The sequence below is a fragment of the Mangifera indica genome, chromosome 3, assembly GCF_011075055.1.
Source record: "Mangifera indica cultivar Alphonso chromosome 3, CATAS_Mindica_2.1, whole genome shotgun sequence".
NCBI classification, from domain to species: Eukaryota; Viridiplantae; Streptophyta; class Magnoliopsida; order Sapindales; family Anacardiaceae; genus Mangifera; species Mangifera indica.
Window position 1 is genome coordinate 9,658,578 of NC_058139.1, and position 22,243 is coordinate 9,680,820.

Genomic DNA, 22,243 nt, shown 5'->3' on the forward strand with positions numbered 1-22,243 from the left:
TATTTATCCTTATCCCGACTGTAGACATTTTAGCTCTCCCATCCTCATTATCCTCTTCTCGTCTCTGTTTTTATCTTTATTGAAAAATCCTTTTCTTGCTTGGGAAGAGACAGGCCAAAAACCCGGTTTCATGGGTTGAATTGTCATCTCCACTTTTAGGGGATAGAAATGAAAAAAACAAATTGGAAAGGACTGAAAAAATGTGTTATATCGTAGGACTGTCGATTAAAAAATCAGGATGGAGAGGTTAAAAAATAATATAAAAATAGAGATTTTTTCACTTTCGGATAATGAGGTATATATATTTTGAGGGATTTCACTTGGTAGTACAGAAAGATTGAACATTGTTTTGCCCTCCTCTTAAGACAAAGGACAGCCATGGAAGCAACTCTTCTCAACTATCATCACTTCAGTCCACGACTTTTCTTGAAAAAGCCCGTAAAACTTAAAGGTAAGTTAGCTGTTCTGTTTATTGTATCAAAGAAAACGATCGAACAATACAAAGATAACAAAGGAAACGGTATTGTATTCGAGAAAGCTGTTGTATTTTGTTCTGTTATTGTTTGAAACCCTAGAAAACACTAAAAAAAAAAAAATCGTACAGTTTGTGCTCATTTGTATTTTGAAACGGAATTTTTCTGAATTTTGCTTTCAATTTTTATTATCACTTGCTTCACACTATTTGTTGTTTACTTTAAGACGCCTCTGTAATGCCTATGGGCCATTTCGTTTTACTGAATATAACTTTGCATAATATTTGAGATAGTTTTTTTTTTTTTTAATTTTTGTTTCTGTTCAATGAGTGTCTAGAAATTCAATCTAGTACACTTTTGGAAGGGTTTAGAGGATTCGGGACCCTGTAGAAATTTTATTATGATTACAAGGAGATGAAGTATGAGTAGTTGTTTATATCAATAATATTGCCATCTAATTATCCGTTTCCATTATCTGTTAAGCAGGCATAACCTTTTTGCCATGGAAGTCAATTTGGTCTCTATATATAAAAACATGTGCATCTTGATGTACCTTGACGATAAATGGTTGAATATATTATTAAAAAATTCAAGTTAACAGATTCATGCTTTAATCTGTTTTTAATGTTATTTTTTTGAATTCTTATTTACTTTTCTTTTGATCAAAATAAAACATTAGAACTTTTGTGATGAATATAATTGTATTTCATTGTCTCTTAGCGCAACATGTTCAATACTCTGAATACGAATTTAATTTGATTTTTATACCTGACATTCAGGTGGTCTGGCATGTGATTTCTTATTTTTTAATCCACTTTGTGTGAAGACTTCTGCTTCTTTCAAGTTAAGTTTAGTAGAATCCAGCCAAAGGGATGTTGTGCTGGTCAATAGACCTTTTCTGGTGAAAGCAAGGAATAAATTTTCAGTCAATTCTTCAGATTGGCTCCAAAGTGACTATATGAATGTTGAGGCCACAGCTGTGCAACCTCTGAACCTTGAAGTTGTTCCACCAAGATTGAATGGTGGGCCAGACGTTCCTAGTTCATGTGATAACAACAACCATGAGAATTCACATTCAAACCATAAAATGTTTAAAAATAGGTTCCTGAATTTTGTACGCTTAAGTTCCGTCCTCAACAATGCTGCAGAATCATTTTTTAAGAGTGAGATTCGACGAAGATTATTTGTGACTGCTGTTCTACTTATAATGAGCCGGGTTGGATATTTCATTCCTCTGCCTGGATTTGATAGAAGACTGATACCTCAAGATTATCTTAGCTTTGTTTCAGGATCTGTTGGTATGTATAATATATAACACACTGATGCTTTGATGAAGAAATTTTATTTTTAATATGCCTATCTTACATGGCTCTTCAGCTTGCTGTAATTAATAATGTTGTCCTGTTTCAGACATGGATTTAGTCATTAATGTTTTCTTTGGCAGATGAACTTGGTGATTTTGCAGCAGAACTAAAACTGTCATTTTTTCAGCTTGGAATTAGTCCACAGATAATAGCATCAATACTAATGCAGGTTTATTATAGCTTTTCTTCAATCATCTCACGTGTGTTTTTATTGCATTATTATGTAACTTGATATTCCACTTCCATTTCATGTTAGAACTGCAATTTAAGTGAGCTTATATCATCTATTGAAGCAAGATATGGAGACTCAAAGACTTTATCTGTTTTGCCTATAATGCCACTGTCACAAATTTAGTTAGGGTAATTATTGTGGACTCCCTTTAGAGATCTATAAATTTTATAGCCACCCTATGTTTTACAAAACTCTTGAGAACACCCCTTTGGAGGTTATGATAATTTTATAAGGTTTGATTATTCTTAATCTCTCTCAAAAGCTTTTCTGTTTGGCGTGAGTCTATTAAATATCCAAAAACATTGGGTGATGGTAAATGTCAAGGATGTTTCAGGGGGTTCATAATAATTGCTCATTCCGTTATTGATAACTATATGGATAGAAAAGAATTATCATGTTTGAGTAGAAAATGTTCCTTGTGCTACTCCTTTGGGTCTAATTAGGTGTTTAGCTTCATTTAATTACGTTTTTGGAAATCAGAAAAATTCTTGTTTTAGCATAAATCTATAATTGTGCTGCTAACTTTTCAATATTAGGTGCTGTTTGGTTTTTGTCACTTCTAGATAGGCAATTTAGGCTCTTGTTGTGATATCTTGAGAGCTGTTATATACTTTTTTATTGTTTTATTTCTTTTTGAATATGATGAGAGAAAGAAAATCTTTTATATTGTTGTTATATAACTTTGAATATACTTCTCAATTGTTTTAGTTTTACTTATTTCAAAACTTGGATTAATCTCAATTGTTCTGGTGTATAATTAGCTAATAGAATCTTTGGGGCCTTGGTGATGGCTGTTGCTTCATAAAGGAGGCATGTTCCTAGAAAACGGTAGATGGATGTTAATATGAATAGTTTTCCTCCATGCATAATTTGTGTTTCATGCTGTTGTTTTCATTAAACTCTGTCTAGACATTGTTTGTTGGCATGAGGGGGAGACAATATGCCACAATTCCTTTCTTCTGCTATACTGTATTTACTGCCAATTGAGTTCTAATTTTATGTCTTGAATGTGCAGGTACTCTGTCATATTCTTCCATCCTTGGTGAAGCTGCGGAAGGAAGGCTTAGATGGCCATGAGAAGATTAAGAGTTATATGTGTGTCTAGTTATTCATCTCAAGCAGTGAGACGAGTCCTTGCTAGATCATTATGTTTTGAGGATCATTTTTTATAACTGCAACTGTCAACTGTAGGTTACAAACCCATATATTTTCTTCCTTTTTCAGATGGTGGATGTCACTAGGCTTTGCAATATTGGAAGCTCTTATAGTTGCTTGTTTTTCACTTCCATATTCAATTTATGCTGCCAGCTACAGGTAACTATTCAAGCGGAATATTAATTTGGAATGTTCTTTAATTTTCTATCACCTCACAAGTAGTTGAAATTAGAATTTTGCTTTTTGTAACTAGCTCAGAAACATCTCTAGAAACGCTCTTTGTCTTAAGTGTTTGGTTTAAGTTCATATTTCAGTTAATGAGTTATGCATATTTTAGCCTTCTCTTGCTCCTTATTAACGAGTTTAACTGTAAATAGTAGTACTAACACTGTTTTGACCAGACAGTCTTTTTTTCTGGAAGGAAACTGCTGTATTACAATTTTTATGGCTTTTCAGGGTCAAGCATGTGATGGTGACAGCATTTTTGTTAGTTTGTGGTGCAATGACTATGACATGGATCTGTGATACAATAACAGAGTCTGGATTTGGTATGTCTGGAATGCATTCTCAACTGTAAAAGACCATATGGTCACAGAATAATGACTTATATATGTGCATATGAGTTTGGCTGCTTCCTTTTTATGCTATTACCGAATGATGATATTATCTTCTAGAATAAGTTTAGCGTTGAATTGGAAATCTTTTTTCAACATTGACACCTATGTAGAACATAAGAAATTTCTGTCTGAAAGGCTATATGGTATCATTTGTAACCTCCTAATCAGGGACATTCAAGGGAGTTTATTTATTTATTTGAGGTTATTTGCATAATGTGGTAAAGCAGAGAACATTTATCTTTTGTAGCTGGCTGCCTTTGAACTCATTATCTCGTTTGGCTATGTATCCTGTTGCTACTTCCAAAGAATGATTAATAAATAGATATAAGAACCAAATGAAATAAATGAGAGATGTTAGATTTTTAAGTTAGATATACTTAAATGAATTGTGCTCATACATTTAATTGTTCCCTTTTAATGCACAAGCCTATTGCTGAATGGATTATGTGTATTTCAGGCCAAGGATCATCTCTGATTATATGTGTGGGGATATTGACGGGCTATACGGACACATTGTACAAGATGCTGTCTCAGCTCTCAGGTATGTGATAGCCGTTGTTCTTGCTGTTGTTTAATTTTACCGATTTTCTTATCCTCTCCTGCCATTTATTCATTATTTTTGAAATTTTGGGGGCAAAGATATACTTATGGAGCTCTTCTTCTGCCCAAAATTTACCTGCTTTACAATATTGGAATTATTTAAGTTTGTCCCTTGGAGCTTCATGATGAGCTGATTTTTCATTCTTGAGTGTTGCATGTGGCCTTTTTGTGGTCAATCATTCCAGGTCAGGCAAACTTTGTTTGTCGTTTGAATGAATGAATGATGAAATGTCTTGTTTCTGGGCTTTCTTTTCCCTTAAAAAAAAAAAAGGAATTCTTTTAGACATGAAATTGCATAAAATATATCTACAAACTTTTTGCAAATATGACATTTTTAGTGTACTCCAAGTGTAAAAAAGCTTGAAAGGACTTTCAGTATAATAATTTTGAAAAACTGTGATACCTTGTTCTCTGTAGCAGAGCTTGCAAGGGAAAAATAAATCAACTGGTAACGATAAAGTAGGATTGAAATTTCAATGTTATCCGTAAAATCCGAAGTTCAAACTAATTCTAAAGTTTTTTCTGTTGAAAGAATTTATAGATGTGTTCAAACTCATAAGATAGAGGTCATATGGATTTGCTAAGGATCTGATCGAACTGCGTTAGTCTTTTCATGTCTTGTCAGTTTCAATGTCAAGTAACAACAATGATTTGAAGATTTTCAATATGTTGCAGGAAGTGCTGTGAGTTGGTGGCCATATGTGCTTGCAGTGCTGGGAGTTTTTACCATAGTTACCATGTGGGCAGTTGTTGTAACGGAAGGGTGCAGGAAAATAAAACTGCAGTACTATGGATTTAAACTTGCTTCTGCTTCAAGGTGTCCTATTTTTGCTGCAGTCCAGGCATATCATATTTTATTTTATCAAAACAATTGATTATGAAGGCAGTCTTTCCATATTAAAAGATGTTACCAATATTTCATGCTATGGCTTTAGTTGCCTTAGCCATGGTCAATATTTTGCATTAATGGCAATTTTGTTGAATTTTTTTCCTCCGATACTGTAGCTTCTGTAGCTCATACATTTACTTTGGACATTTCTTGTAATAAAAATTTAATCACTGATCTGTTTTTGTTTGGTTTTGTTTTTTGAACAGAGAAGGTTCTCCGATTACGGAAGTGGAGCCTTACATTCCTTTTAACATTAATCCGTCTGGAATGCAGCCTGTTCTCACAACAACTTATCTCTTGGCATTTCCCAGCATTCTAGCAGGGTAATTGCAGTGTAAACTGTCTTAGATTATATCTCAAATTCTTTTTATTTTGCATCTGGATGATGAATGCCTGTTATCTCTTCGTATTCCGTTAACTGAAGTCATTTTTACATTTGGGTTGTTTATATCTTAATGCATAACATCAACTGGTTTTTCCATTCCTGTTGCAGTTTAGATAAATATGCAATTAACTTTCTGATTAAGTCTTGTTTTTGTGGAGGTAAACAACTAATTTTAATAGATTACTGATTGCAGTATTCTTGGTTCACCATTTTGGGAGCATGTTAAGGAGATTTTGAACCCTGACAATTCTGTTGGCGCACCACCTTGGGTTTACTATTCAATATATGCTTTCTGTGTTTTTTTGTTCAATATATTTGACATTGTAAGTATCTTCTCAATCCTGCCTTAGCTGGTACTAAATTTTAAAGAGTGTAGAATGCATTATTGTCATGACCTTCATCATTACATCTTTATGTTTTTATTGTGGATATAATTCCTAAATAGATAAATTTGTCAAACAAGATTTTCTGGCTTGCTTTTTATGCTCTATTATTATTATTATTATTATTATTTTAATGGTCTATAAACACAGTATTCATGGTTAGAAAATTGTGCTGTGCGACATGGCATTAGAAAAAGAGAGGAAAAGTTCAAATATTACATATGTATTTCTCTATTTCTACACAATCATGCAAAATGGACACAAAACCTTGTGAAAAATACTTATTATGTAAATTCCCTAACATCATTTGGAATAGTAGGAAGAAGTATTCATTCCATGGGACTTTAAATAAGGTTGGTTGAACTCCAATTTTAGTTCACTTTCCAGGAGTTATAATAATTTATTCTCTGTTAAAATTACAATAAATGTTGAGATGTTAATTATACATTAATCTGTAAATATGCTGGGCTGGCATGTTACTAGAATATTGCAATTTGTTGGGAAGGGGCATGATTTTGAGTTATTAATTATCCTTGATATACTCCATTCATTCTTCCTACATCTCATTTTACTGCAATTTCTGTGTAGGCGAACTTGCCTAAGGAAATTGCAGATTACTTAAACAAGATGGGTGCCAGGATACCAAATGTAAAGCCTGGCAAAGCCACCATTGAGTACCTCACAAAGATTCAGGCGTCAACACGATTTTGGGGTAATTCATTTGAAAGATGCTAAAATATATAGAATCTCTTGTTTTAAGCTTATTCTGATATAATTCCAGGCATTTGTACATATTTATGTTTGTTTGCTGCTGCTTGTTAGCTATTTTTTTTGTGGTGTAAACTGTGCAGGGGGTCTGTTATTAAGTATTTTGGCAACTACATCAACCATACTTGATCACTATTTACGCCGTATCAATGAAGGTTTTGCCATTGGGTTTACTTCCATTTTAATAATTGTAAGCGTAGTCTAACCTTGTCATTTTGCGCGTCTTAATTAGTGAGTATGATTTGACATGTATTCTTCTGTGCCCTGGAACTCTGTTGTCTGCATGCTGTCTTTTGAGCCTGACTTGTATTTGTTCAGGTGGGTTCAATCATTGAACTTAGAAGATCCTATCAAGCATATAACGTTATGCCAAGTTTAAGCAAAGCTTTGAAGCGCTACGGATTATGATTTCTGAAGAAGCAAGCCTCTTCCATTTTGAGTATGACTTTTAATGTTGTAAAAACTTGTTTGTTAATCCTATCTTGTTCTGGATTGTTGGTTCATAAATAGGGAATTCCTTTTGTGCAATGCAGAGATTCCCCAAATGGTGCTGTTCATGGAGATTGATTTGTGAAGGAATTACGTTCTAGAATGACTGCAGATCCACCCAATATTGCTCACAGTCTAGTGCAAAAGAACTTTCGGTTTAAAGGAGCTGGAGCCATTGCAATTTTAAAAATGTTAAAGGTCGATGGGTTATTGTTTTCTTATTCAATACAAATTTTGGTGTGGAGTGCACACTGTAAGATGACAAGGCTCCTCTGTTCACGTTGACTTTCATTGTGTAATGATAATTATTCTGGTAATTTTCTACCATACGGAGTGGATAATTTGCCTGCAACTGAAAGCAAATTTAAAGCTTTATTTTGTGGTGGGAATAATGGTTCATTATTAATGTAATTGGTAACACTAGAAAAGACCAACCCTGACTTTTGTTACTGACTGAACTTAGTCACTCAGGTATTTTACTATTATAAATTGGCCAAAAGACTAATTCCCAGGTCAGGTTTGATCTATTTTCAAATTTTTACTTGTAAAATATCAAATCGACGGCACTGTATGGAGTCATCTTTTTTGTGGCTGCTTTTTGATTGTAGTTTTCATCCTAGTGGTGGGAGGGAACATCAGTAGATGAGAGGTTGTTAAAGAACGGTCCTCAGAAAAAGAAGAAGAAATAAAATTTTAGAGAGGGAAATCATAATAAAAAAATTATTAATTTTTAAAATTAAAAAAAAATAAGATAAATTTTTTGTTTTCTAATATTATTAGTTAAATAACGTATTCATTTTTATAATTAATAAAAAGTTTTAATCAAAATTATATGACAAAAAGATATCTTAATTTTTAAAATTTTGTAGATGAGAACGGAAATAAGTCTTTTGGCCTTGTAAATACCCCTTTGGTCTCTAAATAATTTATTAACTGGCCATCCTTCATCACAAATTGTCATCCTTACAAAAGACCCGCTTGCCTTGAAGCCCTCGTGTTTATGGTTATTTACTTTTGAAGGTATTTTTCGTACCTTGCATTGGAATGATGCCATCCCGCCCAAATTTGGGTTTAAACTTGGTACGCGTCTGCCCTAATTAAGTTCCTTGATGGAAGAAGTTCAAATTCAGAAATGGAATTCACCGAGCTTGAGTGCTGCGCAGACTCCTTGGATGCCTCTGCCATCTTCCACGTCATCAAAGATGTCTTTGGCTTCGTTCTCTATATGCACCAGCAAATCCCTTCGTGAGTCCCCTTTCATTCTCTCTATATCGTCAATGTTAGGGTTTTCAACGCCATTCATCTCTCAGTTTGCCCATTTTTTAGCAATTTGCTTCTGTAAACCTAATTTCATAAATTCTCGATGTCAAATGACTATCACTTATTCGTAATTTCTGTAAATTGCCATTACCAAGGAGACTTCGTCATTTTTGTTATTGTTACACTCTAGAAGCTCCTAATTTAGTGAAAATTATTAATGTTGTTCGATCTAGATTCGTTCTGTAACAATAATTAATTTGATATGTGAAAATTCATCTTACTACTGTCGTATTGATCTTCTTCTGAAGAGTTCAGCTACTCGTGCTCCTAAATTATTCATGTGACCTGACCCGAAACATCTAAAACCAAAAATCATAGATCTCCCTCTAGATTGCTAGTTGTTACAGTTCAAAGGGTTCTAACTTTCTTGCCGTAACTGAAATGGTGAATCTTGTTATTCATGATTGGTGGGTTTCCAAAATTTGTTTCTTTTATGCAGCATTTTGCAGGATATGAGCCTTGAATTTGAGTCACTACAGAGCGAGCATAAGGAGTTGGTATGTTAGCTTTGACAAGGTAAATTTTCATCATATTGTTTTGGCTTGCTTTGCACCCTAAGAATTGTGGGTTATAGGAGATGGCTTTAAGACAAAGCGAATTGAAGGCATCATCTCGAAGAAATCACACTAGCAGAATGAGAGAACTCAAGCGTGGGACTAGAAGAGTGGAGAAGTTGATGAACACTGTTTCTAGTTTCCAGACTGCACTGCAACTGATCATAAGTGAGAATCCTAATATACAGGAAGTCATTTTGGTTCTTGGAGGTAGTCCATTACGACCTCAACATGTTTATCAGTTGTTCTTTTCCCATGGAAAGTCTGTACCCAGAGATGGAGTTGACTTCACTAAGAGCAAAGTGGCAGAAGGGCTTTCACGAAAGGTTCACTTAAACTATCTCTACTTTGATTACTTGCTTCTCTTTGGACTAATATCTTGTGAGTGTTTTTTCTGTTGGTCAATAGGCTATTCGAGCGTTGATCTCAAAGGGTGCTGGATCTGGTTCTTATCCAGGTAATTTGTTGAGTGCGTCTTGTCAAATTCCAGTCTTCTGGTGAAACCTGAAAGTTATAATTAATATTTCTTTTAGGGCCTTCTAAGTTGTTTCTCTTGGTTAAAGCTCCCTCTTCTTTGAATATGCCTCTGCATTTTCTTCCAAAACGTGACTTCAGATGCAGCAAAAAGGTAGGCTACATGTATTTCTGTGTCTCAATATGTTTTTGATTGCATATGAGGGTTCCTAAGATTGCACACAGCTTTGAAATGGTAGTTTAGTAGAAGTTTTCAGAATTTTTTTAGCCACTAGATGAGGTGGCAGGTAATATGCTTGATCCAGTAATCAGAATTGAAATATTGCATGCTAGACAGTTTAAACCTGTTTTTAACTATTTTTAGCCCCAAAATTACATCTTTTGCCCTATTGAAAACTATCCAGTCGATCACAGGCTTGATTCTCATAGCTGCTAGTACTATAATAGCTTATATTTTGTTGCTTCGTTGCACGTAGAGCTAATAAATTACTTATTCTGCATTGGAACTTTTAATCAATAAAATAACACTATTGCAATTTAATTGTAGATTTTACCATTGAGGCTGTGGTTAAAGTGTAAAACAAAAGATCAGGATATTGGATCTCCCAGTCATGCTTCTCAAACCTGTAGCACCAATGGTTTGACAGGTTCTAATTCAGATGATTTGATCTGGTATGCAAACCCTAAATTTGCAGTAAAACATCTGATATGCATCTACTATTCTTCTTTTGCTGTTGCTTCTAACTTCTAATGCAAGACCATTATTGCCTTTATAATTTTCAATCATTGTTAACATTTTATTCTAATTAGGTTGAAGCCTTTATCAATCTGTATTTGGGTGAAATTATTTTAGTTTTATAGAGGTAGTGATTCCAAGCTCCCAAATTGATATAATAAAATTGTTTAAAGGTACTTTTACTTTATGTAACCCTCAAAGGTTTGGCTTTCAAGTCAAATCTGTATAGTAATTAAGTCTAATTTCTTATGTTCATGCTATCTTCAACACTTCTTCTTGGAGGCAAACAGCAGAGCTGCTTCCCTGATAGTAGCTTTATGTTGAAGAATATTACATGGTTTGAAATGAGCTCCATGGCCTTCCCTTGTGCCTTTTGTTATTATTTCACTTTCTAAGGTTTTGCATATTCTACACTATCAATTTTTTTCCTTCCCCTGTTTTCATCTTTATAGTACTGGTAATTGTGCTACTATGGTACTGAAGTCATGGCAGTTGGTGTGCGGATAAGAAACCATAAGAATCCTCAAATCCCTATTGTAACCCTACTAGGCCATTCTTATCCCTCAGGGTGTATCCCACTGGAATGTTTATGTTGTTGTTGTTGGACAACTTTCCAAACAATGAACATAATTCCGTCATTTGTGACTTGCAGCTGCTTAGCTTTTTATTTTATCAATATTAACATGGAAACTTCAAACTTGGAACGATCTCATATTTAGCTTCTTTTATTTTATAGAAATATATCTGATGTCCGTCTTGTTGCAGGTTTCAGTGCCGACATGTAATAAAAGGCATGGCATTCAATACACCTGAAGAATAAGAAAGCTCTTCTCCCGGCATTATAAAGATTACAGAGCATATCTTTTAGTGAAGTGCTCTTGCAATTGCATGGCCTGGCCTCTCAGATCTTACATTTTTCTTTTATCTTGATGGCAATCAATTCGTCTGAAATTTTCACACAACCGAAAATATTAATGTAATGTTAACTGGCACCTTCTCATGCTTACTTATCTGCTGCGTCCAACTGCTTACTGGTTGAATCTCTTATGGATATGTTGACATGGCATTCCACCATTAGAGGGTTGTAATGGTTTTGACATACTCTCTCTTTTGTACCAGGTAGACATGTCCGAGGTTGTCCCCGCAGTTGGAAAAAGGAATGACCTCCAATTTTGAGGGTCATGTTAGGCTTGCAGGTTGTTCTTGGGTTTTAGAGTCTGGTTAGGGGCACAAAATTTAAAAAAGTTAAAAATTTTAAATATATATAATATGATGGATTGACATATTAAAATATGTGATTTGACCTCTTAAAAGCTTATGAAATTATGTCTTACGTTTGCACAGTCTGCATGGTTTATTTTTTGGTAGGGTGTGATAAATTTGACACATCTCATAAATTGCATGATTTAAGTTTTTTGTTTGGTTAAAGTTTAACAAGTTCTTTATTTTAAAAAATTATGTTCTCCAATAAAAGAAAACATAAAATGAAGTTGAATTATGATGTGAATGAAAAAGGTTAAATATATTTATGATGGGTATTGCAAAATTTTCACATTGGAAGATACATTTCAACAACCCATCTTATTCACTATTAATAATCTCTCAATTTAATTTAAAAAATCAGGGTGAGGAATTTTAACAACTTAACTCACACATTATAAATATGTTTACTCTTTTCTTTTCATATCATATTTTAACTTCCTTTCATGCTTTCTTTTCTTTGAAAACATAATTTTAAAATGTAATAGTTAAATTTGAAAATAGCGATAATGCCAAACCCAATTTGAGGTAAGTTTGAGTTTGACTCATAATATCGAATTTGATTCTCTTGAGTTAAGTTAAATTTAAGTAAATCTAAGTTTGAGTTTGATTTAATTTGAATCATCTTTATTCTTATTCAAGCAATAAGAGAAAATATTATTGAAAAATTTTGTGTAAATTTACATTTTGAATTCCTTCAGAAATGTTATCATCCCTAATAGTAGAACTTTGAATTTTTCATTCATCTACCATCTAAGAAAAATGAAGACATCAATGCCACAAAGGCAAGTCATAAGATGATGATTCCTAATCTTTATCAATTGGCAATCCAAGAGTTACAACAACTTCAATAGGAAAAGCTCAAGGAGCCTACAAAATCCTCATGGCATGTGTTATATTTTACATAAACAAAAGAAGCAAATGAAGTCAACAGAAACTTCATTTTATTATCAACTACAGACTCTTAAACTATGTAATACTTCTCTCTCGAAGTACTATCTCTGGAGAGAGATATTATTTTTGTTAATTAAACATGCATGATTCAACATCTAACATAAATCATTTTACAAAATTACCCATTAAAATTATTCAAAACGTCATGACATAATAAATAAGCATCAAGCATGGGGAAGCATCAAAAGGTGTACAAAAAAAAACCTCATATACAATTGTGTAGCAACATGAAACATAACATCATAAGTTCATAACATAATAAAATGTAACTTAAACATAAGGACACATGACAAGTGCCCTCATGAACATCTTTACGCTAACACGTCACTATGTAGTTGTTATAATTACTTATTACTTGCAAAACATTTAAAGTAAATAAAAAAAAGTAATGATCATTCAGTACATATGAGATACTATGTCCTATATTTCATTTATCATATTCATTTCTATACTTAAATCATATTTTTCCATCAAATATAAACATAAGTCATTGAGGGTACTTCTCCATACCCATGTCTTGATGACATGGAATGCAAAAAGTCTCTAGAAATTTATCCAGCTCAAACTAGCCAACTCAACTCTCTAACATTTCCCTTAAGAAGGTAATTGACATACTTGACCTTAGAGATGTTTGAGTTATATTAAAAAGGAAAATATTTCATTCATGTATTTGCTAAACGTTGGATTTTGTGTCAGGTAAATTATGTTGGTTACTTTTTTTTTTTAGGAGGTGTTATGAAAAGAATGCTTAGAGATCCCACAAGGTGAATGTCACTTTGTGTCATACAAAGGAACACTCAATTTGTGTACGGGCATAAATTGAGCACAAGTGTATGTGGGAGGGGCATTACACTAATGATTTACATTTCTAGCATAAATGATTGCTTAGGTTGATTTCACCTGTTTTAATTATTACTAATTCACCTTTTTTTTTTAATTATAATTAATAATTAAAATACCTGTTGTTAAACACTAATTTTAATAACTATTTGAAATAAGTCGTTATATCTTTTCTCGACATCTTTTGTAAAAAATATTTGAATACTTTATCGTAAATGTTAAATATAATCAATTACTATATTAGAATTGTCAACAACTATTTATTTATATGCAAAATACACATTTTCTTATATTAACTATAGCCTTGATCACAAATATCAATTTATGATCGAGCTTAGACATGTGAGACCATGTAGGACCATCTAATAAATCATTTCAATATTTTTAAGATTCCTAGTACCCTTATAGCATGTATTATTCATTTATGAACAAGCACGTGGCCACAATGTGATAATTTCTCATTAGATGGTTTCCCACTTGGATAAGAAAATTGTATGTTTGATTACAACACATGGTGGGATAATAATTGAAAGGCCAAAAGACTTGTTCCCACCCATGGTATAACGAAATCTCAAAGTTCTATCCTCCAACGGTTAAAAACCTAAACACTCATTTAAGAGTTAAATTCTATTAAAAATTTTAATTAGGGTTAAGAATAAAACGAATATTTTAACAATAATATTAAAAAATATATAATTAATTATATTTCTGTCCCTAGTTTTTTAAAAAGTAACAAATTTACCCCTTACAAAATGTTTTCCAATTTTAAAAAGTTACATTTTCTCCCACCAAAACCTAGGATTTTCTTTCACCTCCAGTCACAATTTCTAGTATTGACGACCTCCTCTTTCCATCCTAAACTGTTGCCGATGTCCGTTCTCCACCCTAAATTGTCATCCAAATGATTGTTTTGATGAGTCTCTCACTTACCAATTTTCGTTTGTTTTTCATCTCGTCGTCCAGACAATTTTCATCTAGATTCGTAGAATCCAGATGAAAACATTTGGACAAATAGTCTTTCTCTGGCCAATTCTCAACTACTTTTTATCTTGTCATCTAGACAATTTAGGATTGGAAACAGGCATCGAAGACAGTTTAGGGTAGAAAGAAAAGGTCATCAGTGTTAAAGATAGTGTCGGAGGTGAAAGAAAACTTTACGTTTTAGGGGGAGGTATGACTTTTTAAAACTAAAAAACTTTTTGAGAGGGGTGAATTGTTATTTTTTAAAACCTAAAGAGAAAAATATAATAAATTATATATATTTTTAATAATATTATTAAAATGACGATTTTACCTCTAACTATAACTAAGATTTTTAATAGAATTTAACTTATAGGTAAATGTTTGAATTTTAAAAAATTAGAGAATAAAATTTTAAGATTTTACTAAACCTAGGGTGGGAACAGGTCTTTTGGCCTAATTGAAACTCATTAGACTATTTGCTAGAAGCAAATACATATTTGATTTATTGTAATACGTGTGGTCTCAGTGTAAATGTTGAGAAAGTTGGGTAGATTTCTGTGACTGTTGGAACATTAATCACATGCTTTTTCTTCAGCCACCACAAACAATAATAATAAAATTAGGTAGATTTACTTTTTGATACATAATTCATATATATAAATAATGTATTATTAAATTATTAAATAATTTTAAATTAAAGATAAAATAATATTTAATCACATAATAATATATATATATAATATATATATATATAATTGTGTATTATAAAAAATATATATAATATTATTCAAATAAAAAATTATTTTTTATTATCTGGTCTATTTTTTTCACTTAAAAAATATTATATGTTTGTCTTCTTATGAGTGTCTTGCATAACAAAATCTCTAAGACATTATCTCAAATCTTTATAGAGGTTATTTTAAGGTCCACAAGAGTTCCACTCGAAGAGGATGTCACTTTCCTCGTATAACAAAATGATTCCAATGTGAAGAGTCTTAGTTGTGTGATAGATAACATGTGTTTGCCCTTTTTTATGCAAGGATACCACATTTATATGACTGTTTATTCTTGAACTAACTCTGAAGAAGAGCAATTTCACTCATTTCCTGTTCCTTTTTCTTTAATTTCATTTTAAACCCTGCTCAGCATTCTATATATATATATATATATATATATATATATATATATATATATATATATATATATATATATATATATATATATATATTCTCAAACAAATTGTTGCCCATTTTTCTTATGGAAATATTGAATCTGGAGGGGACATGAGAATTATCATAATCTAAGCATTTCTTACACTTTTATGCAGTACATTTGGTTAGATTACAAAGAGGGATGGGATGGGGCATTGACCAGTTGATTCATTAATTTCATCTCCTCAGCCCTAAATTACTATTACCTACTCTCAATTAAATAATCTCTACCAAATCTATTTATACCCATCGTCAGTACTGGGGTGGTATTATTTGCTGTATTGCCCTTTTCACCTCCACGATGCTTGCCTTTTTCCCATTTACATTATCCTTCACCTGTAACACCAAATTAAACTTCAATTAGAAACCCACTAATCTCAAATGAGTAACAAATTAATCTCAAAATTAACCCACCACCGTTACCTTGGCTCTTAATTGTGCCACAAACACCCCATTATTCAAAGATGATTGAACTGCTGTCACTTCAATCAGTAGCTCCCTCAGTATTTGCATTATGTCTAGCAACAACCCTTCTCTATGCCCACATTGCAATTCCACCAATGCATCACTCTCTATGATTGACACCTGTATTGATGTTGTCACCGCCGTCACCGACGATCCGGCTGGCGGTGAATCCACCGATTTTGGCTTTGCAACGCCACCGCTGGCTTCTACTATTCTTAGTTTCCTCTTTTCGGACCCCGGTCCGGATCCAATTCGCCCGCGGTCCATAACGGTTTGACTACTTCTTAGCTCCTTTGACCCACTACTTGAAGTCCTCTGTAGCTCGGACAATTTTGACCGTTGATCTACCTCCATTTGCTTATTACGTGTCTCCAGATCCTGAATCTTTTTACGTAATTGTTTTAAATATTCAATGGTGTCACCTAAAATTGAAGCCTTGTCCATTTTGGTGACAAACGGGACGAGTGACCTCAGAATGATGAACCGCTCATTGAGTTTCTCACGGCGGCGGCGCTCCGCCAGGACATGGTTGGCGCTGAGCTCCTCTTGCGGGGTTCCCTTGCGGAGCCTAGAGGAGGGGTCGCCGCCCCCGTCACGCGATCTCGGCGAGTTCTCCTCACGGTATTTGCTGTGCAAATATGGTACGCTGAACAAAATGTACTTGAGTAGCCATTGCGATGTGCCTTCAACTGGGACGGGGAGGTGGTGATCCGAGCGAATTGTCCACTTGGAAAAAGCTGATTGGGTTGAGTATGCGACGTAGCCGGTGGACGATGAGTCGGCCCACGGGCTCGGATTGGGCTGCTTTTGAAGAATCGTCGACACGGTTTGTGAATAGTGAGTGTCTTCTTGAGTCAATTCATCCAATGGCAGTGGTTCTGCAATCAAATCCGAAAACATAAAAGCATTAGAAGCTAATAAATTTTTTAATTGCTGAGAAAGTAAGAAAGCTTTTTGCCTTATTTGCAGTTGTGGGAATCAAATGAGTCAAATCAATTGATTAACACGGTAAAATTTTTGTTCTGGAGTAAAAAATTCAATGCATGAACATGATAGATCATCGTCACTGAAATCATGACCTTATTATCAGTATCTTAAAATGGGTCTCTGTAAATTATGATGAGAAGGTGATTTATTGTTTATTATCTCTCATACCTAATCTTCAGCTAAGATCTTGTGCTAGATTCTGTGACAGTTAGAAATTTCATTGCTTTTACCTGATTGAGTTTGTTGAAGTCCACTACTACTAAATGGCGCCTCTTGCAACATCGGCCATCTCCGGCTCGACTCGGCTTTGAATGAGTCAACTCGCCGTTGATTATCTGGGTTAACGGCACCTTGGCTCACGGCCAGTAGATTAAAATCTGAGTCGAGGTTATTCGAGGCGTCATCCGGGGAGCCCAGCCGGATGTCTTCAGACATTTCCAACTGCATTAGTTCACTGGGTTCTGCTACAGCGGGGGCTACAACTTGTGGGTTTTGTGCAGCGGCTTCGCGGCTGTTGCGGCCGGTTTCGGCTTCGGAGTCAGACTCGTGCTCCTCTTCGTCGTCGTCTTCTTCTTCTTCGTCTTCTTCTTGGTTGGCATTTGCTGGTGGGTCCACGGCGGGGATAGGGGGATAGCGGAAGCGTGGGTGGTCGGAGGAGGTGGGGGGACTGGAGGTGGAGTGCTCGGAGAGAGCTGGTTTTGGTGGGTGGGGATTTGGGTGGCGGTGGTCGGTGAAGAAAGTCTTTACATGTTGAATGAATCCAAGGTCCTCCTGCACCTACAGTAAAAATGGGATCAAAATAATTCAAATTTAACAATAGAAAATTGCTCTTAGAAAAATGTCAATCACTTCGAATACAAATGAGAAGTTTTGATTTACCCTTTCCGTTGTGCCGAATTCAACCACACCATCGAGAAGAGGAATACACACAACAGTCTGCACCATCATATATAATTTCTTCTTTAAGATCTTGGGCAAAAGTTAAATTGGTGAAACCCATCATTCCATATAGATTTGAGATTTACCTGTATACGAGCACTCTGTTGAAATGCACGCACGTTGATCATGTGGAGAAAGAAAAGCAAGCAGTTAACAATAGACGCCAAAAGACATATAAACCACGGAGAAAATGCATGCTTTTCTTTGTTTTTTCTTCTTCTTTTTTCCTTCCGATGGGCTCCCATTGATGATTTAAAAAGCTATTTTTAAGCAATATTGTCTTTTAGTTTCAGTTGTTTCTTTTAAAGCGAGCAAACTTATGAATTGATCAAGAGTGATACATATGTTACGTACGAGTTCATTTTGTACATCAAAAACCAATATAAGCTGGCTGTTCAGCTGAATCTCCAAAGCCAAAAATTGCACCAAAACATGATTTCATATGTATGGGTTTGTAAGACTGTATTTTCTGGAAATTGAATAATTACTCTTTAAAAATGAGTAATTATGAGAAATAGATTTTTAATGATCTTTTGTTTTTTTTAAAGTTAAAGGAGAGAGGAAGGAGAATTGTGATGGCACCTTGGCGAGAATTGCTCTAGAAAAGGTTTTGCTGTCAACCTCATTTGCTCCGGTGAGCCATGCATGTTGTCGCCGTGAATATGCTTTTCCGGGCAACCTAAACATGTATACATTTTCAGTAACAACTTAATTTATTCAAAAATCATTAAGCTTAATACCAAATGTAGAAGCAAAAATATGATGTGCCAACTTTGACATAAAAATTTAGATGGGTAGGAAAAAGATACTTGAATATTAAATATTGGGCAATCTTTCCATAACAAAGTTACCAAAACTCTAGAATCATTGCAGTGGTCCATTCCTTTATTAGATTTATCAGTGCTTAAATGGCATGGCTGATGGCACAATCCCCTATATTACCAATAATTTAAGTATTCAACTAAACTTGTAAACTTATGAGACAAATATTTTCTATATACGACAAAGGAATGTATTAGGTGCTTTCCAAAAACTTAACGTAACGATTTGTAAAATTTCCTGAATAAGCAGCTTCCATGGCATGCAGCAAACCAAAGACAAATTTTTTCAAACTCTAATCAAACTTTTACGTATTATATAGCATCGGACTCTTTTGACTTATATTCTCCTGAAAATATTCTCCATCTAAACTAGATTTCCATCTTAAATATTCTGAAGACAAATCTGAGCAATGGGTTCTTCCAATTCCATTCACTTCACTAAAGAAAGAACTAGAAATCAATTGAAACGATAGCCTTTATTTCAAAAGTCTGGTTTGGAAATCTACCATAATTGAAGAACCCTAACTGTCTCATTTACTGTTGTTGACTGTGAAGTTGCTTTCTTGCCATTTACTCAATTAAAACGACAACCAAATTTTTACACCAACCCGTGATAAAAATATAACAAAAATTTAAGATTTGATTAAACAAATAAAAAATTAAAAATAAAACAATATTTAAACACATTTGTGCACATAGTATTATTGAAAATTGGATGGTGCAGTTACTATAACAAATGTCAGATTATCCAGGAAAAGAAATGTTGAATTGCTTTAAAAATTAAAGCTTTATATTGAAGGAAAAAAGAGGAGAAGTATTTAGACCTAGCGTATGACAAAGAGTGTAAAACAAAGGAAAAATCATTCCACAAGTAAATTTTACCAATTTCATTTGCAGAAAATAAAGATTCATGCACTTAACTTTACTACAATATAGAAATAAATATTCCAGTTAAAAAAACAAATCAAAGAAGCCAATGTAACTCACCCAACTCCCGGAGCGAAAGTGAAGGAAACACACATCAAATAGAACCACTCGGACTCCGTCAAGTCCTCCGGTGACAAAGCCGCGGAAGGCCGTCTTGCCGGCTGGTTAGTTTCTCCGGCTGATAATGAATCGTAAAGCTCTCTGAGCTGTTGGCTTCTCTGCAAAGAGGCTTCCTCGGCACTGACCTCCATAGGCTGCACTGTTTTTCTGGTTTTAATGGCTCCATTATAATACCCGTCTCCCCATATTAAGATCCTGAAGAAAAGAAACACGAAAAATTAAAGCATAATTTTTAACAAAATTTGCTAAAACATTATTTGTAGAAATTAAATAATTAATGTACCCTTCCTGTGGACAAATTTGCCAAAAGAGGCTGTAAGTCCACTGAACTGATTGCACCGCCTTTTGCAGCATACTCTGAAGCCGGCTACTTGGCGGTGCAGCCATTTCTTATTCACCGACAAAACTACTTTCACTCTCTGGAAATCCAATTATACGAATTCCAATGAAAAATAGAAATAAAGGAAATAAAAGAAAAGAAAAAGGAAGACGGAAGTAATCAGGTGAAAGTAAATAGACAAAACGAGAGGCTCCAAGATCTAAGCTGCAAATCAAACCCTTTAATCCCAATCGAAAAAGATTGTAAGGTAAAACGAAGAAAGAAGACTTAGGGTGTACAGCAAAAGAGACCAGCAGGTGCGAAGAGGAGAAAATAAAAAAGAGAACGAAAGTTAAGGAGGATGACTTTGAGGTGGTGATAATCGAGTTGCCCAAGAAATGATTGCTTGGTATTGCGATCCGTAGATTGATTGAAGGGTCGTTAGAAAGCTGAGACTCAGACTGATGGGTTGGTTAATTTTTAAATATTTCAAATAAAATAATTTATATATATAGAGTGGTTAGGGTTCTTGTACGCGGAGAGAGAAGTGTTAAATACATTTTCATCCCTGAGGAGGTCTAGTCTAAACATTAGATCCAGTATAATCGAAAAATAAAATTTTGGTCCTAATATCAGATTTTTTTTTTTATAATTCCATTCATTTTTAATATAATTTATATAATATCAGTGGTACATTAGAAGCCTTGATATGATTTAATTTGGTTTGATTTAATTTAACTAGGTTCAAATTTGTTTGATTTAAATTCAAATCGAACTCGAGTTAGAAGATTTTATTCATTTTTTAAATTGAACCGAACTTGAGTTAAAAGGTATTTTGCTCAAATTCATCTTGAATCAGTAGTTCAAATTATGACTTAATTCGTCTCAAATTAACTTGAATTCATAGTTTGAATTGATTATTTAAATTTGTGACTCGAAAAAAAATTTTAAATATTATTTAAGTAAAACGACGTTGTTTTGTCAATGAGTTATGAACTTAAATCACAAATCTAAGTCATACATTTGAATCATTAATTAATTTGATCTAAATTAAATTACAAATTTGAACCACATGTTCGAGTTACGAAATTGAGTCAAACTCGAATTGAACTGAGTTGAGTCATTTTACATCCAAGCTAGATTTAATTTTGGCTTGTCAAACTGTCATACCATTTTTTATTAGAACTAAACTCAAACCAAAGAGTGTTTAGGCTTGATCCGGTTTGTATCCACCTCTATATATTAATATTTTACAAATTATATACATGTATGTCTAAAAATTTGTCAATTGAGAGTTGGATTCTAATTGAATTGAGCTCGGCTTAGCTAGAGTAGAGCCAAGTGCAAGCTTGAACTTGTCAAATTATTCTCAAAATTGTTCAAACTCAGCTTATTTGAGAAGATTTGAACTTAAGTTTAAACTTGATTCAAGTTTTAAGCTTAGTTCAATACTGTAGTCAAGAAAAAAATAACTAAATCAATATTATTTTGATGAGTATTAATCAAAATGACATCATTTTAGTTAAATTAGATCAAAATTTTTGAGTTGTAAGCTTAACTAACTGAATACCTTTAAAACTTGAGCTCAAATTCAAATTTGAAAATATTTAACACTCAGACTCAAGCTTGAGTCATTTTATTCGAACTCAAATAAACTCAATTTTAATTCAGTCCCAAATTGATGAGGTTCTAGGTGTTATTTTTCATATATTATCAACCCACTTTTACGTTGAACTGAAGATTGGGGAGCAAATGGATTTTGAGTGGGTTTTTGACTGTTTGGTCTACCAGACACTTTAGATGACAGATGTCAGGCTTTGGTGAGTGCGCGAGTTTTGTTAGTTGAGTGGTGTAGAGAGAGAGACAGAGAGAGGTGAATTAAGTTTTATTTGAGAGAAAAGATTAGGTAGCTAATTACCCTAAGACTGGGCGTTGAGATTCGTAAAAATAATTAATTAATAAATAATCCCCAACTTTTTTCACTTTTACGGAATACCG

General features: G+C 33.8%; 3 protein-coding genes across 6 annotated transcripts; 2 read left to right on the forward strand and 1 right to left on the reverse strand.

Moving 5' to 3' along the window:
* Positions 1 to 134: 134 nt before the first annotated feature.
* On the forward strand, positions 135 to 7,682 carry LOC123212192 (preprotein translocase subunit SCY2, chloroplastic). Its single transcript, XM_044631259.1, has 14 exons — positions 135 to 451; positions 1,253 to 1,771; positions 1,918 to 2,006; positions 3,085 to 3,164; positions 3,294 to 3,383; positions 3,681 to 3,772; positions 4,299 to 4,382; positions 5,117 to 5,258; positions 5,537 to 5,653; positions 5,909 to 6,038; positions 6,687 to 6,810; positions 6,950 to 7,056; positions 7,185 to 7,305; positions 7,400 to 7,682. Exons 1-13 carry the CDS (start codon positions 379 to 381, stop codon positions 7,272 to 7,274), a joined length of 1,737 nt encoding a protein of 578 aa, XP_044487194.1. The 5' UTR covers positions 135 to 378; the 3' UTR covers positions 7,275 to 7,305; positions 7,400 to 7,682.
* Positions 7,683 to 8,280: 598 nt separating this feature from the next.
* On the forward strand, positions 8,281 to 11,789 carry LOC123210574. Of its 3 annotated transcripts, XR_006501277.1 has the most exons (8): positions 8,283 to 8,600; positions 9,115 to 9,172; positions 9,250 to 9,555; positions 9,638 to 9,686; positions 9,763 to 9,857; positions 10,251 to 10,375; positions 11,205 to 11,415; positions 11,559 to 11,789. XR_006501277.1 is itself a non-coding variant. In XM_044629017.1 (7 exons), exons 1-7 carry the CDS (start codon positions 8,488 to 8,490, stop codon positions 11,257 to 11,259), a joined length of 771 nt encoding a protein of 256 aa, XP_044484952.1. In that variant the 5' UTR covers positions 8,281 to 8,487; the 3' UTR covers positions 11,260 to 11,533. The 3 variants fall into 3 exon arrangements, 2 of the variants coding, with proteins under 2 accessions (XP_044484952.1, XP_044484951.1); XM_044629017.1 differs by lacking the exon at positions 11,559 to 11,789 and having other exon boundaries at positions 8,281 to 8,600; positions 9,793 to 9,857; positions 11,205 to 11,533; XM_044629016.1 differs by lacking the exon at positions 11,559 to 11,789 and having other exon boundaries at positions 11,205 to 11,533.
* A 3,940-nt stretch (positions 11,790 to 15,729) lies between these two features.
* On the reverse strand, positions 15,730 to 20,703 carry LOC123211651 (transcription factor BHLH42-like). Of its 2 annotated transcripts, none has more exons than XM_044630442.1 (8): positions 20,210 to 20,703; positions 19,867 to 20,121; positions 18,641 to 18,737; positions 18,145 to 18,159; positions 17,999 to 18,055; positions 17,350 to 17,890; positions 16,091 to 17,010; positions 15,730 to 16,003 (listed from the first exon to the last, which is right to left on the reverse strand). In XM_044630442.1, the coding sequence occupies exons 1-8, from the start codon at positions 20,311 to 20,313 to the stop codon at positions 15,920 to 15,922; spliced, it is 2,073 nt and encodes a 690-aa protein (XP_044486377.1). In that variant the 5' UTR covers positions 20,314 to 20,703; the 3' UTR covers positions 15,730 to 15,919. The 2 variants fall into 2 exon arrangements, with proteins under 2 accessions (XP_044486377.1, XP_044486376.1); XM_044630441.1 differs by having other exon boundaries at positions 17,350 to 17,896.
* Between the last annotated feature and the right edge of the window lie 1,540 nt (positions 20,704 to 22,243).